Here is a 19037-nt window from a genome sequence, read left to right on the forward strand (position 1 = left end):
TATATTTCCTTTTTTGCGTTTTAAGGGTTATATTTTCTTCCTTTTACCCAAAGAACTGTTTAATTTTACGTTATTTGTACGTATTTGGCTTTTCCCCTTCGCCATCAGCATCCCATTACACTACAGGATTTTACGAACTGTAGCAGAAATTAAATTAGTTTCCAGATGCCATGAGAAGTCTATTATATTCTACCAAAGATGGGAACAAAAATCTAGAAGCCTCGTGCCTTACATAAAACTGTGTGTCTGAAGGTGAAAGGAAATACTTTCTCTGTATATTATTACACACTTTGGCTCACTATTTGATTTTGTGAAAATTCCTGCACAAATTAAGTCAGTTCTTTCTCGTTATTGATGTAGGGTGTAGGGTCTTCTTTGAGCTCTTCCTTTGAGAACGCTGGTGTAACACTACACCGTTGAACATTTATTAGGACGGTTCCTGATTCGTATCTCGCCAGGTTACTGGCTATCCTGACTGAAACTTTTTGTATTTTTTCTTTCCATGGGATTACTGGATAATATCATCAAGTAGCTCACGAACACCTCCTTCCAAATCCTTACCTATTGACGATGTATGATTATCTTAGGCGCCTAGGCCATATAATTTTCTTTTCTTTTCTGGTCTTATTTGACGAAATGTGACATCTTAAGTTGACATAATAAGAAGATGGCGGTAAACTTCTACCAGACTACACAGCGCAACAACTCAGAAGACTGCCGTCTTCAGACTCACCGCCGTCAAAAACCTCACATCCCACATTGATTTAATTAAGTGAAATAATCAGATAACCAACCAGATTAGATGACGTCTTATCGCAAAACTGGCTTGAAGCAGAAATCTACAGATTTCGATAAATTAACTGTTCAATTCTATCATTCGAAAATTTGAGCGATCCTTTAATGAAAGTGTTCTGAAGTTGGTTATTCTGAGTTTATCCGCCGTCCTTATAAACGACTAACGAGTAGTATCCATTACCTCAACACGGATAAATTTAATTTCCGATTGCGTACATCAGCTTTGATAGGACATTTCACAAAACAAAATACATTATCTATAGAAAGATGTGATCAATGCTCAGCATGAGACGACATGACGGTAGTCTCAATAATAAACTTTACGCTTAAAAGGGAATAAAAATGGTGTACTGAAAACTTTCAGTGTCGTAGCGTAGCGTAGATGTAATTTATTTGAACGCTATATTCTTTTAGGCTCTTAATGTTTTGAACTTACTAAAAAAGTTACTTCCTGTGGGATTCAGTCGTCTGATGGCCTCGGGTCATTTCATTTTGTCTGTCCACCTGAGTGTTTCCTTGGCTATTTCTATAAAGCTCACCTTAAGTCTATTCCATTCTTCTTCCAATTACAATACTTCGTCTTTGAGTAACTTAGTCTTCAAAAACTCTGAATATTTTCATATTTCCCTGATCTTTTAGCATCCATAATTTAATTTCTTAATCTATTATAGAGCCACGGTGTTCTAGCGGTTAGAACGCTGGCCTTGTAATCCTGGGGTCTCGGGTTCAATTCCCGGCGGTGCCCGAATTTATAACTTGTGTTGGGCAAGGCCGTGGTCTAGTTTTCCTCCGGGGGCTTCCCCGGTTTCTCCGTGGCATTCACACACAGAAGAAGGCAATGGCAAACCACTTCTGGATCATCTGCCAAGAACGTATATGAACAGGTCCCAGTCCGAGAAAAGGATGGAAGGATCCTGTTCGTATGGACCTGTCGTCAGACAGAACACTAAATAAAAATAAAATCTATTATCCTGCTTGTAGTCTCCAATTAGGATTCTGTGGTCTCCTTCTAAACTTATGATTGGTATTGCATTGAAGTTGTTTAAAATATTCGAGAAGTTTCTTGTCATGGTCCCAGATTTACCAAACCAATCGCCCAGTCATTTCTCTTACTTGTATCTAATAAGCCCTCCCCTTCAATATTTCCTTCACCTTCTTTACGAGTTCCCTTTATGTTCTTACATCCATTTCTGTCTTTTTCTCTTTGAGCATTAAAGTCTCTCATTATACAAATGCATTCCCCACCTGCTATGCTTTCTAGAATTTCTCCAAATTCTTTGTTCTTTTCTATGCTACATTCCTATTTGGGATGCAAATATCCGTAGGAAGTTCATTCATTTCATTCCCTTTTACAAAAATTTCTAGAAATAAATTAAATATCTATCACCTTCTCGGAATATTGTGGGCTTAAAGAATGTTTGCCAGCCTGTTTCTTTTCTTGGTGTTACCGGAACCAAATAGTCTCACACCTCTTTTCTTTGTTGTTTCCTCCTTTGTCCTATTAATTTTATTTCAACCAGCTCAAATATTTAGATTATTCTGCATGTCATGTTGTTTATTCAACCCTCAATTCTTCCTATTTTATTACGTGTTCCTACATTAAATGTCCTTGATCTTAGTCTTGTCTTCTTTGTCTCATTAACTATTATTTGAAACATTTTAAGACCTGAATGCTAGGAAAAATTATTTATAATTTTGAACAATGTAATTAACTTTGCAGCGTAAAATTTATACCTGAAAATGAAGATTATGAGATACACAAAATGGCAAGGAATTCACTTGGAAAATGTTTGTACTAAATTGGAGTACACTTTTCCACTCATGTTTTTACCCAGATCGTCTTTCTTTGGATATGTTCAGTTCTAAGAATTCTTAAACTGTGCTTTATCTGTAGACGGGGGCTAGTTTATGAGAGGATTCTTGTATTATAATAGATTAAATTAGAATTTTAGGGGACGGGCATCAAACCACGATAACACAGCTCTGTTATGATCAGAAGCCCTTCACCTTGAAACCTATTATTATATTAAATAATTATGTTACTAAGAATGTACGGCTTAAAAATGTAACTTGAGCGTTCTTTTTTTTCCTTAATTCTAGGTCATGCACATATCACTGACTTCAACATTGCAACAGTCTTGGAGAATGGCGAGCTAGCTACTTCCATGTCAGGGACGAAACCCTACATGGGTATGTTACCAGTTTAGCAGTTTGAAATAAATTAAAAGCACCTAACTTGTTCCCTGGTTTTAAGGTTAAATCACGTCACAGCCATTAAGGAGAACAATGACAAAATGGAGGGACCAAGCACGGACATAACTCAAAATCGGTGATTTCTGAGTTACGTCACTATTGTTCTCAGCAGGAGATATGATGACAGGATCATCAGTCATATACATAGGATATTTTATTTGTGAATATCAGTAATAGAATTAAGTTTTAATTAGAATTTAGAAATAGAAATTAGTCTTTTAACCCACTCACAATCCTAAATGTATTCTCTGAGTTAGCCAAACAGAACGTGTCCAATCTGTTACATGTCACAGCCCCAGAGATATTTGAATGTGCAGCGGACGAATGTGTCGGATATGGCTTCCCCGTGGACTGGTGGTCACTGGGTGTTGTAGTCTACGAAATGTTTTATGGTGTACGCCCATTTGATATCCACTCGGCTACATCAGTGAGTGAAGTTCGAGGGTTATTTGTTGCTGGTGCGGTGTATCCAAGGTCCTCTAGAGCCAGCCACGGATTTGTTGATCTCATGGATAGGGTAAGTGTGTACAGCTAGTCGTAGTTTTGTTCATCCGATTTACAGTATAACACCTTACTTAATCCTTTGTCCTGAATTGTAAAATTTGTAAAAATGATTTTTTATGACACTGTATCATTCATAAGTATCACATAGATTCAAATGATTGAGGAATTTGGATACATGCAAAAGGAAGTAAAAGTTTGTCCCGGGTGAGTGATCGGCATCACGCCCCGGCCGTCCAGCCCGTAGCTAGTCACTATACCGACTGAGCTACCCCGGCTCATGTGAAAGAAAGTGGTCTTTAAAATATTATCCAAGCAATTACGTAAGGGAATTGAGAGAAACTAGAAAATCTTAGGATATCCAATCTTCTGGGTGAATTTCAAACTGTGGAGGTTCTCACAACAATGGAGTATTGACTGTGGTCTTCTAGGATGTGAATCTATGTGGTTTTATATGTGATATGTTCCTCTGAAATGTTGGCAACTACCTACAAGACCACACGGCATCACAACCCAGGAGATCATGATCAACATGGACTTTCAGGTATGAAAGAACAGTAGTAACCATTGTTTCATTATGTTTGTTCCGTGAATTTTGGTTTGATGAACAAAATTGACTTCACTATTGGTATTGTTAAGGATGAGCAGTTTTAATTTGCACATATACTACATTTACTTCTAATATTGCCCATGTACATTTGTTATAGTTATTGAACTTACCTAAAATTAAGGTTACTCACGGCATTTTGTTTGTTTTCAGTTATTATTTGTAAGACCTGGAGGCAGAATAAGCTCTGTGGAAGAGCTCAGGAAGGTACAGTGCCTTCGTGATATTAACCTGGAGTCTGTGTTGGAGAAACGAATAAAGCCTTCTTTTACACCACCAGTGAGTCAGTTAATATATTTTTATTAAACTGTACTGCAATAGCAGTGTTCAGATACAGCTTCATTGAGCCCGTCTGTTGAATTTCAGTTACAAAACGATTAATGTAATTAATACTGTCTGAAGACAGTTCATTATTTATTTATTAATGTTTCTCTTTCTTTCATTTCTTCTTTACTTATTTCTAACCCCTCTCTTCATTTATTTATTCCTTACTCTCTCTCTTCATGATCCAGTAAAATTATTTGTGGTACTTCCTCATGATAGCTAGAAAGCCTTTTGGAAAAACCATGACCAATTTAATTAAGTTATTTGTTTATCAGTGAATGAAGAATATTTATACTCACTAAGTAACTAACTCAGTAGTACAGAATTTCCTAAAAAAATATCAGTTACTCATCTGATAAATAAATTATTTTCTTTTATGGAATCTAAATGTTAATTACTGTTCTTAGAAGACCTCCATAGATCCTATCCTGAGTCAATTCAATCTGATACACTCCATCACATCCCACTTCTTTAATTAACATTTTAATGCCTAAGTCTCCAATGTGATATATTTCCATTATGTTTTCTGGCATTTCTAATTTCCCTCTTTCATGTTACATATACCTCCCATCTCATCCTTCTTTGATTTGTTGACCTAATCATATCAAGTGAAGAGTACAAATTATGAATTAACTAATGTACTTGATATATTGTATCTTCCCTCCCTCAGAGGGACCATCTGAATTGTGATCCTACATTTGAATTGGAAGAAATGATCGTAGAGACTCGGCCTTTGCACAAAAAGAAGAAACGCCTTGCAAAGCAACGTTCACTACGTGAAATGCAGGGTTCGCCCAGTGTTGACTTGGTGAGTTATCAGTAGACAAAGAAATGTGATGATCTTCACACACTTCCTCATTTTTATTGATACAGTTTTTCAGAGTAGTTTGTATTGAACATTAATACTTTTTGTACATTTTTCTTTTCCTCATATATCAACAAGAAATTTCTGAAAACTAAATTCTTCCATATACTCTCATGCATATTTCTTAAATGCAAATATTCAATTTGAGTGATTGCGACATAATTTATATTAATGCCACATAAAATTTTTAATTTGTATATTGTAAATAAATATGTTTAGACTTGGTGATGATAATAATAATAATTATATTTGTAATTGTTACTTATACTGTGTAATGTGAGACCAAAAGATTATTGATTCTCAGAAAATCCATTGCTTTAAGTCCAAGAAATATTCATGTTGAGACAAATAATGGCTTACATGGGTCAAATTTTTTTTTTCACCAACAGTGAAAGGATCAGGGTGAGATTTCTTATCTTACTCTAGAATATTTGTTTTATATTAGGATGGGAGTGGGGAGATGATGACAGAACGCTATATTCAACACCTTCCTCAGTTCCGGGTATACAATCGAGAGCAAGAACTCGCACGTCGGGAGAGAGAACAGAAAGAATCAGCATGGGAACAAGAGCTACTTCAAGCCATGAGGGCCTCTGACCCAACAGGGTCACAGGATGCTAGCAGTGGGGATCATAAAGTATCAGCCAGTGATACCACAGGCAGAGTAGTAATTCCCGGAGTAGGCTTACCGGACACAGACACTACTCCAGGTGAAAACAGGGGATGGCAGGTTTCTAAGAGTGGGAATTGTACAAGTACAGTTACTCCAACTGTGGACCAGACTATTAGAACTGGTTTTATCAGCAATTTTATTAGAAGAGACGAGACTGGTCGAAGGCACTCAGATCAGTCTTATAAAGGCACGTGCACAAAAGTCCTACCCCTTGTCAGGAACAAAAGTGAAATTACATCTTGTGGAGATGACATGCCCCAAGAGACTACAAGCCACTGTAAGTATAATGAACTTAGTGAAAAAGTATACAAGGCTTCTGACAATGGTTCAGGAAGCTCAGTAAAAGATCCTGAACACTGTGGATCATGTCCTAAATTATTCACAACAGAACAGTCCACTTCGAAGTCAAATTTATCCTCAGAGCCATTATATGACCAGGATGTTCTAGAAGAAAATGTTACATGCAGAAATCAACAGAAAACCTGTATAGTGCCTGAAAGTGCAGTACACCTGGATAATAATTATAAGTGCCAAATTGCAGACAAAGACAGTACAAATTATTTCCACATTCAAAGTCAGATCCTGGACAATTGTCAGCTGTATGAAACAAGGACGAGTGTTAAAGAGCAATATAAGGTTAAGGAACAAAGTATTCAAAATGACACAGTTAGTAATATTATAGATCACAACTTGTCTCAATATCAGGGCAATTCTGCAGCTGTGAACCAAAATATTGAATGCAGTAAACCTGGTTCTTCCAAAAGTCACTTGGATCCAACATGATGTAAGATGTATGGCTGTTAATTTGATAGAGTAGAATGTAATTTTTAACTGTGTGGAAGCCTGTATACCTCATGCAGCCGAAGCTTACTGGTTGAGGATGGTTAGAATGCAAAGTAATAATAGGCGTGAGGAATGGTTTCAGGTAGTCGCCTCTGTGCGCATGCATTCTAGACCTAGGAATTAGATGCAGGTCATTAATCAGCTTCATTGTCCAAGCACATAAACTCCCAGGAAAATAACCCCAGTATGCATCTGGTACGAGATTTGTAAGCTGGCCTGGACGTAATGTCAAAGAGAGAAATCATGTCAGTGCCAGAGACCAGTCACATGTCCTCAAGATCAAACAATAGAGTTAAAACTGAGTAGACACAAATCATAAAATTTTTGAAGCTGGATGCTGACGGCAATTCTTTTCGGCACATGGCGACTGAAAATATCACATCTAATTTGGCTGTCTTTCCACATGCTTTCATGTTGCATATAACGTATAAAATATTGGAATTGATCTCTTCTGCCCTAAATATCTGTGATGGATGACCTGAATGCAAATAAACTTGATGTTCATTTTCTTTACACGCGTCAGGGTAACAATTTTTAAACTAACAAAATGTAATTTGTTAGTTACCATGGAGTTGTACAATGAGAGTGGGAAGGTGTAGTATTTTCCATTTGCAGTCAAGAATAATTAATTTTAATATCTATGTTAAGAATCATCCATAGAAGATTGTAAATATATATATAAATTAATCTACTCATAAATATTTAATTACTTTTCACAGTTTGCCACTGAAATTTAGGGTACAAACTAACCTGAGGATGAAGATCAGACCCAACTACTGCTCATATTCATACAGAAGGAATGGGTAAAATCTGGATTAATAGCTTTGAGACTAATTACTGTAGATGATACTGTAAAGACAAAAGTCCTAGTGTTTAGGGACAATAATTGTTCCTATAATATTCAATGATATGTATCAAATGACCAGGCCTATGATAATCTTTCAAACCAGAAGATATGTAAGCACCTGTTGAAGTCCCCTTCAGTAACACTGCAGGCACTCTGCTAGTACTGTTTGAAAGGTCTGGAACTCAGTTCAAATGGCTAAGTTGGAATAACAGCAGTAGAGGTACATAGTCTAACATAATGAAATATATGTTATGAAATGATTATGTGTATTTCAGCACTGATAAACAGAAGACAAACTCAGAATCTGAGATATAAGGACAATGTTAATTAGTAGCCTATTTCCTTATTCTATAATATGCTTATGGTATGATCATGTTTGAATCTGTATATTTTTTAAGTAGTTTACAGATTTTCATAGAAATGGTATTTATGTCGCACTTATATCACTCAGTCTTCATGCTCATAATTCCTTAATTCATTAATACTAACATGATGAACCTGACATTATCAGTTTAAGATTCGTGTCAATACTACTATTCATATAGGGCCCTAAAATTTGCATTTTAAAAATTTATTTTATTTGTTCTATAGACTGTAAATACAAATATTTTGGTATCAATAACTGTACCTATAGTGTTTTTCAGTAGAATTGTCAGCTGAGTCAAGTTATGCTCTTTGTGAATGGCCTGTCAGCACAAAGGAGATCTTCTGCTCATAAATGGCGGAAGCTCAATCTGTTGAAAACCCACGTGACAGAAACATTGAGAGCCAAACTGCAAGTTTGCAATAATTCCTTGCACACTGTTGTAATTGTCTTTTCTGGAGAACCGTGTAGATTTGTATAGCTAAGCTTGTGAATTAATATGCAGTATTTACGAAGATTTGATTTTTTACCACTGTATATTTTGTTTCCTTGCTTTAGCCTGTCTCCTCTCTGGGGGAGCTACAGTACATGTGATTGGTGCAAGCCTCAGCCACCATTTTTGTTGAAAATCATTACAGGCATATTGAATTTGATATAAAGATGACCCATTAACATAAACTACCTAAAACAGGGGAGAGAGGCCTCCAGATCTCAATAGCAGGTTTCACTGAAATCCAATTCATCAGGTAATTTCAGAGATGAAAAATGGATTGATACTACCTTTCTAGTGTTAATTTTACACACCCCACACATAAGCATATAAAACATTTCTAATATAATAGTTTTATGAGATTAACCTGTAAGAAATATGCATATTTACATATTTTCTTAGCATTCTTAGAGTCCAGTGTAAAATATTCCTTTCTTCTGTTGGGTTCCAAATAACAGCTCCTTTGTGATACTTTAATGAGTTGTGCAACTCCTGGTTTAATTACAAACAGTATCATAAAAAAGGTCAGCACTAGGGAACCAGTGTGGAACAGGGCAATATTACAAACTTGCTTATTAAATTGATCAAGCTTGGAGTAAAATTATGAAGATTAAATTATACAAAATTATAACTGTACGTATTTTAACTTGGCCTCAAAGAAAGAACATATTTAATTAATAAAGTCTTCTCGGGTTATCAGCCGTGTTAGTTGGCGATTGATCACCAACTAACACGGCTGATAGCCCGAGAAGACTTTATTAATGAAAGCTGCCGTGAAAGCTTCGCATAACATATTTAATGTTTGAGAACAGAACTGAAGAGAATATTTTGACCTAAGAAAGAGGAAGTAATGGCAGGATGGAGAAAATTATTACATAAAGAGAAGTCCAAAATTTGGATACTTTACCTACTACTGTTAGGGTAACTAAATCAAGAAGGATGATGTGTGCGTCACAACCCACAGGGTAAAATGACAATATAATTTTGATCTTACAGAATGAGACACCTTCGTATAGATGGGAAATTAATATTAAATGGGCCTTAGACAAACGGGATTTGAAAGTGTGGAATGGATTCAGCTGACTCAAGACTGTGCCTTTGGTGTTACTGATGATATTTGTCAAGTTGATGGAAATGAGAAAGGTGAATAAAATATTTCAAGGCTGCCTGTGATAAATGAATCTAGCAAACTTAATTCTCACAGACTGATAATTTCATGTTTTCATGTTGCACTTCCCAGTTCATATTGTGGCCTCCCTACAAATTTTACTTTGAAGACGGAAAGGATGAAACATATACATATATAGTCTTTATAAAAAAAATAGCAGGTCTCTTTATTGATCTTCAATAATTATGTAATACAAAAAAATAACACATATTTCTGGTGTTCAAAAATGTCTGTGTTAATTTTAAATGTATGTTTAAAAATATACATTTAAGTTATATTTTATGAATTTTATTCTCTTGTAATAGTGTGATGTATATTTGAAAGTTGCTCTTAAGAAATGTATTTTACGTTCCTTTCATTAACAATCTTCCAATGCATACACTCATACATACATGCCAAGCACATAAAAAAGTAAATTAAATATGTAACTTACATAACTTCCTGAAGGACTATGTATCACGTTTTATTTTAGGAGAAATTGATGTGACTTAATAAAATGTAACAATTTAAAATTAGACACAAATGAGTTAACACTATATATATATGCATGAACGACATGTAAGTGAGGAACTGAGATATTTTTCTTCCTTTATAACTAAGAGCAGATAAAGTGTCCCTTGAATGAAATCAAGAATAAATTCAGTCCGACTATATATTTTTACTACAAACTACATACTTTCTCTAAGAAAGTAGGCCATTAAGTTATTTTAACCCCATGCTGCATTGTATTAAGTAAAATTATATGTCCTATGCTGAATTTGGAACACTGAAATGTAGTGTATACACAGGGAATTTAAAAAGATAGAAAGAAAAATAAACACAAAAGCAGAAAAGGAGAGAAAGATAAATTATTCTGAGTGGGAAAGATAGTATTATTAAATGAATTTTAAATGACAAGGGGTTAAATAACTGTTTGCTTAAATATTGGCACACAGTAAGTAATAAGGAAGTCATTTCAAAATGGCAAAACCATTATACAGAACTAATATCTGTCACCTCAATTTTTGTGACTGGTTTTACAGGTTCAACCTTGAGAAAGTCCCCTCTCCTTTCAGCTCCAAGCTTGAGATCCTGGAGGGATGCCACAATACTGTCAACAGATACAGGAGATGAAGGCATTGAGTGTCCTGAGCCTCCTGCTTTAGCAAAGTGAAGGATAGCAAAGCCTCTGTGGCCACGCCACGTGATATTAGTGGGTTTGATGTCTCTCTCTGCTAAAGCTGCCTTGAGGTCACTGACACGGACATATGGTGCAATATTGCCAACTCTGAGATTGAACTCAATTGCAGGTCGCTGTTGAGGACGGAATCGCCGACGTTCCTTCTCTGTATCTTTTCCAGGAACACTCTTTAAGAAAAAAAGGTAATAGAAGTATTACAAATTCAAAAATTTGCATAAAAATAACAGTAATACAGTCTTCAAGAAACATTAATACTTGTGTTGAGTGACTGTGTCTTAAGTTATTTAATGATGCTGATTCAATTGCATGCATCAGATGGGATAGGAAAATGACCATGAGATAAATGGATTTGGAGAAGTAGTCTCGACAAATTATAAGGCTCTATCTTGGCATTCACTTGGCAGGACTGATGAGACCATAGCAAACCTCCGTTGAGATAGTCCATACTGTAGGAGATATTCAGTTAGTTCAAATACAAGTCCAGAAAAACCCATGTTATAGAATATTTTCATTACATGTGATCATGCAATTTAAAACTCAAGTGTAATAATGTTCTCCATTGTTTGTATAAAAATGCTAGATACTTACCTGTCTAATGTTTAAAGGCATGAATAAGGGATTGCTCGCTGAATTTTAACTTGGGACACATGGCCAGCTAGACCATGACACATATGTAACAAACTTTAATCATCCTTTTCTCTCTGAAGTTAATCATCGTCCTTCCAAATGTTTGATGTCATTGACTTGTTATGGGTATAACAAAACAGTATATTTACATGTAATGCAGATAGCTTGGTGGGTAGAGTAAACTACCTATGAGACGGGTAAGCACAATTTTATTTCCTGCACAGTCAAGGACTTTCCTCTCCAGTGCCACATTCAGACTGGATGTGCCACCCACCAACCTCCCATCCAATGAATACCCGGGGCTCCTTCCCCAGACATAAAGCAGCAAGAAGTCAAACTGAACATTACCTCCATCTAATTCTAAGGTATATAATGTATGAGGCTGTACCTCCATGCCCCATGTCATGGTTTAATACAGGGGCAAATTGACTTAATTTTAACTGCAAGACTTAATGCAGGACACAAAATACTGTGACCCTGAAAAGAGTTAAATAGAGATAATATTTTACAGAAGATAGATAAGAATACAATATTATACCTCATTCTTGTTAACTTCTTCACCAGATATATCTTCAGATGTGGATGTTGTGTTCTTCCTAGCAACATTACGGAGCTGGAATAAACGTGTAGGCCCTTTGCTTTGAATGTCCTCGCCATCAAGCACAGATAGCTGTGATCCCGCAACAGCATCCTCTGAAGCAGCCGGCTTGCAAATATCATGTTTTCTGAAGTGATTCCTCCTGCCACCATGCCAATTAGATCTTTGACGTTCTTTAATATCAGTGTCAACTTCTTTCAGTGTGCAGTCATTTCCTTCACTGCATAAACACAAAGAAAATATTTATTATTATGGTGAATAAAGTTATGCAAGAATTTAAAAACAAATAAGCAATCTAGTTAGTTTTCAGTTCTCTTTACACATTTCATATTATTTTATATAAATTTTTTTAAAAGTGGAAAGAATCATACCATGAAGGCACACAGAGAGATATTGTTCCAAACATTCTAATAACAGTAGATGGAGGTAAACAGTCACTTTATTATCTGATTGCTTTATAGCTCAGTAGAGAAAGCCCCTGGTACCCATTCAATAGGATGCTCGGTAGGCACCACAGCCAGTACGGATATGAAGAGAAAATTCCCACCCTTGCCAGGAATCAAGGCACTGTCATCCAGACTGTACTGAGTGAACTATCCTGGTTCATGTACCTTCTCTGAGCTATTCTATTAATTTCATGTGACATTAGGGACAGGACCCTTAAATATGGGAACCACTACAGGAAACCAATGATTCCCAAACTGTATTCCATGGAATACTTGGGATATGTAATAGATTCTAGGGGGATCTTCCTTACTGTTCATTATAATTACCACCCTAAAATTAAATTCTACCAGAAAATCCTAAAGCTGTTTCTGCCCAACAGGAACCATTATGAAGATTATGATCCTAGTTTATTAAGTCCTATCAGCCATACAGTTGTACATACCTCTTCATTACACTCATCTCCCATTTACGTATTATTATTTTTAACCACTGGTCTTTCATTTGAATGTGAAAGTCTGCTAATTCTTTTTGTAACGTAACAATTCTGCTGCTAAATTTGGAAAACAATGCATTGAATCTCTGGTGTGTGTCTAATATGTTATTCAGGCTAAAGTTCTAACATAACTTTGATTTCCTGCTCACCCCAACTCTGCTTCTCGAAGAGTCTGCAGAATGGGTATATCATTCAGTCGTTGCCTTGAAAGAAAGCTCCAGATTATGCCATTAGGTTTGGGAAGACGTGGATCTACTTCTATCACTTGGGTTGGCGTTATAATGAAATCCACAGGTACATCATGAGCCTTGAAGAGCTGTGCAGGTAATGTCTTGAACACCTAACCATATGAATGCACTGCAATATAATTGGGTTACAGAAAAAATGAAGAGAACAGAAAAACACCATACATGTTCAACACAACGCCTGAACTATAATATTAGCCTGTGTTTTAATAAAGCTGGGTACTAGCACAATAGTTTTAAATAGTGGTCAGATCTCAAAAAGTAAGCAGAAATTACAACTAGCTGTCCAATCTCAAATATTAATTTGATACTAATAAAGAAACTTCAGCAGTGATCAGGTAAAATACTGTATTTACCAAAGATGAGATTACTTTAATTTTAATTTAAAAATATCTTATATTCATCAATGAAGAAAAATGTGTAGATGGGCATGATTCTGGAAAAACTACATCTGGCAACTGTGGCAAGTACTGAAACTTGTGTATCCACAGAATATTGTATCTATCTTTGAATACTTCTGAAGAAGTAAATATATTATCATTACCATTATCACCAACCCCACACATAATTTACTCACTTCTATAATTCTGGAGCAATGGCTGCTTCTGAGGTACATCCCCAAGATAACTAACTGGTTTTAAGCTTTCATAGCAATTCATTACTGATGTTCAGCCTGCTTTTGGGTGCTGGCACTGTGTGGTCAGGTATCAGTGAGGACAAGCAAGAAGGACAGACAGGAGGGGCCAAATGTAACTGGCTCCACAGAGGGGTTCATGATTTGGGTATGGCTGTGGAATCAGCCACAAGCCAATTTCTACACAGTGCCAGCACCCAAAAGCATATTACGAGGCGCGTCCCAAAAGTAAGTTTCCCACTCGTCCCACAGCTAGAAAACCTTATATTGCGCGAAGCGACTGTGTGTACGTGATAGAGCAATGACGTAGCATGGCGCATGCACTAAAGGCACTTCCCGCGTTCTCACAGTAGCATTGTTGTAGCTGTTGAAGATGGAGGTTCTTATTCCAGCTCCTGCCGACTGTGAAGTGCGGTCAGTGATAACGCTAGGCCGCACACGGCTCGACGGACAGCATGTCTCCTGCAGGAGTTCAGCTGGGAGGTGTTTAATCATTCACCCTACAGCCCGGACCTCGCTCCCAGTGATTTCCATCTTTTCCTACACCTCAAGAAATTCCTGTCCAGTCAGCATCAGCGTTTTGAGAATGACAGAGAGGCGGAGATGGTTGTCACACAGTGGTTCCAATCCCAGGCGGCAGACTTCTACGACACAGGTATTCAAAAGTTGGTCCCACGGTATGACAAATGTCTCAATTCCGGTGGCGAATATGTTGAAAAATAGCTGGACACTTGCTGTATCTGTTGCAATAAATATTTCCATGAAATTGTGTTTTGTTTCTGTAAACGGCCCCAGGGAAACTTACTTTGTAGACCAGCCTCGTACAATAAGGTGCATGTTTATATTATTAAATACTTCATATTTAAACACTTATATTTTCCTTAATATGCTTTATACATCATATAACTGAAATGTATAATCAATAAGTGTCCAACATCCCCAAGATGTTAATCTGTATGTCTAACTAGATGGCTTACAGAACCTGAAGGTTCATCACCGAACTCACCCATCCCCTCCACTGGACCCTGTCCTGGGCCAACAAAATCCAGTCTCCTTCAAATCCCATAGATCCCGCCTGACATTATCCTCCCATCTACGTCTAGGTCTCTCCAGCGGTCTCTTCCCCTCAGACTTCCCAACCAATACCCGGTGCACACCTCTTGCCCCATCTCATTCTTCTTGACTTAATCACCCTGACAAAACTGGGGGAGGAGTATAAATTTTTAAGTTCATTAATCTGTATGTCTAAAATCTTTAAATGTCAAGAGAATGGCCAAATCAAAGAGGATGAGATGGACAAGGCATGTAACATGCATAATGAGATGACAGATGTGCATAGAATTTTGATGGGAGGACCTGAAGAGAAGAGACCACTCAGATAACCTGCACATACATGGGAATATTAAAATAGATCTTAGGGAACTAGGGTATGAGGGTGTGGACTACATTAATGTGGCTCAGGATAGGGACAGGTGGCTCTCTTTTGTGAACATCATGAACATCCAGATTCCAAAAAAAAGGCTGGGACTTTCTTGACTAGCTAAACATACTATCAGCTTTTCAAGAAGTATTCTTCTTCATGCAGTCAGTCAAGCCAGCAACTCTTACCATTAATCAACCAGAAAAAAATTCCAGAAACAGAAATATCATTTGAAAATATTCTCATATTTGTAAGTAAGTCTCAAGTTGCCAGATGTCACTTAATTTTGGGATTTGGAATGATCCTTTGTAGTGGCTGTTGATTACTGATTTAAGGACAGTACATCAAACTGGTGCTATTATGTGAAACTTATGCTGTACAAATTATTTCAAAGGCACCAGGGTATAATGCCTGATATTTTTATGGTCCTCTACATTATCTCCAGACAAATGCTGGTAGAGTTTCTTTATATGGACCATGATGCTGTATCTACTCACTATTCACATCATTGTCCCATCTCATTTCATGCTACATAACTTTTGAAATTGAAATATATTTAAATAACACATGAAAAATCAATAAACTGAATATTTACAATGCACATACAGTAGGGCCCCGCTTTTCGGCACTCCGCTTTACGGCGCTCAACAGCCGAGTCAGAGAAGTGCGTCCAGCGCCATTTTCTCGTCGCCGATTCATTCTGTTTACAGCTTTTGTGCGCTCTGCGTCTCTCTGTATTTCTGGCAATTTTTCAGTTATTACAAACTGTATATTTATATAATATTTTTGTGTTAATACAGTGTAATCACAATGCCGTCTAAGGGTAGTAGCGATAAAAAGAGGAGTCGTAAGCCTCTTACTTTAAATGCCAAGTTAGAGATGATTAAACTTCGTGAACAAGGCATGTCTATGGCCGAGATAGGACGTAAGCTAGGCCTAGCTCGCCAAACTGTTAGTGCCATCCTGAACGCTAAGGAGAAAATGTTAAATGAAATTAAAAGTGCCACACCAATGAACTCTAAAGTCATAAGAAAAAGAGATAGCCTTATTGCCGACATGGAAAAACTTTTAGTTGTGTGGACTGAAGATCAAACCAGCCACAATGTGTGTACTACTGATATTCATTTTACTTTCATATCGTTTTCTTAGGCCTAGCGCTATTGTGCACTTACTATATGATATTGTAAACATCTTATTAAGCTTTGATATGCATTTGCAAGTGAAAAAAGGCAAAAGATCCGCTTTACGGCGGGGGTCTGGTCCCTAACCCGCCGTATAAGCGGTGCCCTACTGTATTTCATTATAAATCTACTTAAATTCATACATAATAATAAAAGTAAAAAAATTGCATACCTTTCAAAAATATATAAAATAATAATGAGCATGTGATGTACCTGGCAATCATGTACTGTTGTAACAACAGTAGTGTTCTGGTTCACAGCCTCCATCTTCATCATCATTGCAAATTCAAGATCTGCATAACCTTCTCCTTTCCCTATTCTGTATCCTGCAATGGAATAAGCAAAAGAAATCACATGTACAAGACCTCTCTCTCTCTCTCTCTCTCTCTCTCTCTCTTTATATATATATATATATATATATATATATATATAAATTTAAACTGATTACAAGAATGTCAGCTTAGGTCAGGGATGTGTGGTTAGAAATTATGATGCACATAGAAATAATGAAAACGGAAAAGAAACACAAGGAAGGTCACCATATTCTGCAGGTCAACCAAGACAAAACAAAACAAAAATCATGTAAAAGCAAATATATTGATCAGAAGAGCATACATGCATATTCTGAATGTGGGTCAAGACATTTCATAAAAGTTGACAACAACCCAGAAGACAGTAATCTTCATTCATCACCCTGAAAACCTCAAATTCTACAAAGCTGACAAACTTGGTTAACCTTACTGTTAAAATATAAAACTCTGTATGATGGCTAAAGAGAAGTTACATTCATTTACCTTCCTTTGAAACAGCAACAGACCCTAAAACAAAAAGATCCAATTTGACTTTGTCATTAAGACCAACAGGTGTAACCCACAGGTCTAAGCATTCCTGGGAAGAAACTACCTTCAGCTCTTGCTTTGAGGCACCTGGAGGGGGTTTCACATGTTGGAATAATCCTGAGCGTAACCCTGGAATCGGCACTAACAAGTTCTTCTTTGCCTAATGAAAGGAAAATGTAATTATTTTCAGTTACACAAAATTGTTGAATTAACGCTCTTCCTATTACCACAATACTCACTTCTAGAGCTAGAAATCGGACTTCTTCTTGTGGTTTATCTGGAGTCACTATGATGGTGGATGCATTTTTGAAAACATCAAGCTTTGACAATCTCTGACCTGCCTCTGGAGCACCTTTGAAATTGGGTATACGTCCGTGAACAGGCCGAGGAAAATACGCAAACTTATTTTTTTCCAAATAATGCCACACCTTCTTCCGAATAGCTTGCTTGGTCACCTCTACAGCTAAAATTAGGATATAAACACACACATTTGCAATACCACTCCAAGTGCCTGAATAACAAAGTATTTCTTCACATGAACATATTTCTAGTGATTACCCAAAGATTCTTCAATACCAATCATAGCTCTGATCAGTCACAATTGTTTACGTAACTAATACTTTCCTCATGCAAGTTCTCATGCTTCTACCAACTTTGTTTTCTACAAAAGTAGAACCCTTATCGCATTAAAATATACCACCGTATTATACCAACATCAAAAACTAGCACACACACACACACACACAGTTCGTGAACAAATTCGACCAACACACAAAAATACAATTATAAATAATGAATTGTAAAGACTACAACGACTGATTATCTACGAGGTATCTACAACCAACAGCTATAATCCAAACCCACAGAATTACGAAAATAACCGAAATCCCTATAATTATTTTGGGAACAAAAAAAAATCAAAATGATATTCATGAGGAAGTTAGGAGGAAACTAAATTCCGAAAACGCTTGCTACTTTTCAGTTCAAAATATTTTGTCTTCCAGTCTGATTTCTAAGAACGTGAAAATTAAATTAAACAAAACAGTAATTTTGCTTGTTATTTCGTATGGGTGCGAAACATGGTCTCTCACTTTGGGAGACGAACATTATTATTTATTATTATTATTATTATTATTTACAAGTTCCAAGATTCCAATAGTGGATATAGAACACGTCACAAATTCAAGTATAAAAACATAAAATACATACATTAAAAAATTACATCTAGACAAGCAGCGTACTAAATTCAAGACAATATAATTAGTATTTTTATTACAATAGTTATCCAATTAAGTACTCATCCACAGTGTAAAACGAGTGAGTAATTAAGAAATGCCTTAATGCAACCTTGAACTTTTTAAAATTATTTGAGGTATTCTTAACCTCTGTGGGTAATTTATTAAATATCTTTATACCCGCATAGTGAACTCCTTTCTGATAAATAGTTAAATTGGCTTGGGGTAGATACAAATTTTCTCTCTGTCTAGTATCAATAGTATGAGAGTCAATGTTTGATGGAAAAAGAGTTTTGTTTTGTAATACAAACAATAATAAAGAAAATATATATTGTGATGCCAACGGTAAGATATCTAATTCTTTGAATATATTTCTACACGATACTCTATTGCTACATCCCATCATTG

At 36.3% G+C, this 19037-nt stretch overlaps 2 protein-coding genes across 7 annotated transcripts in view; one reads left to right on the top strand and one right to left on the bottom strand.

Annotated features, from left to right (window-relative positions):
• The window catches only part of LOC110832427 (serine/threonine-protein kinase 32A), a 69315-nt gene extending 60726 nt beyond the window's left edge, over positions 1 to 8589 (top strand). For all 6 annotated transcript variants that reach the window (XM_087350609.1, XM_022069409.2, XM_087350610.1 and 3 more), the window contains 5 exons: positions 2896 to 2985; positions 3342 to 3565; positions 4310 to 4435; positions 5151 to 5288; positions 5791 to 8589. In XM_087350609.1, coding sequence (XP_087206735.1) covers positions 2896 to 2985; positions 3342 to 3565; positions 4310 to 4435; positions 5151 to 5288; positions 5791 to 6801 — 1589 coding nt within the window. In that variant the 3' untranslated portion in view covers positions 6802 to 8589. The remainder of the gene's footprint in view (positions 1 to 2895; positions 2986 to 3341; positions 3566 to 4309; positions 4436 to 5150; positions 5289 to 5790) is intronic.
• Positions 8590 to 9866: 1277 nt separating this feature from the next.
• lost (methenyltetrahydrofolate synthase domain-containing protein lost) lies at positions 9867 to 18209 on the bottom strand. The gene is made up of 7 exons (XM_022069412.2): positions 17953 to 18209; positions 17634 to 17857; positions 17350 to 17554; positions 16769 to 16881; positions 13225 to 13415; positions 12076 to 12355; positions 9867 to 11077 (listed from the first exon to the last, which is right to left on the bottom strand). The coding sequence occupies exons 1-7, from the start codon at positions 17975 to 17977 to the stop codon at positions 10703 to 10705; spliced, it is 1413 nt and encodes a 470-aa protein (XP_021925104.1). The 5' UTR covers positions 17978 to 18209; the 3' UTR covers positions 9867 to 10702.
• Between the last annotated feature and the right edge of the window lie 828 nt (positions 18210 to 19037).

This window comes from Zootermopsis nevadensis, unplaced genomic scaffold, assembly GCF_977971745.1.
Source record: "Zootermopsis nevadensis isolate Lab colony 2312 unplaced genomic scaffold, Znev_1.0 Znev_ptg000017l, whole genome shotgun sequence".
In the NCBI taxonomy this organism is placed as follows: Eukaryota; Metazoa; Arthropoda; class Insecta; order Blattodea; family Termopsidae; genus Zootermopsis; species Zootermopsis nevadensis.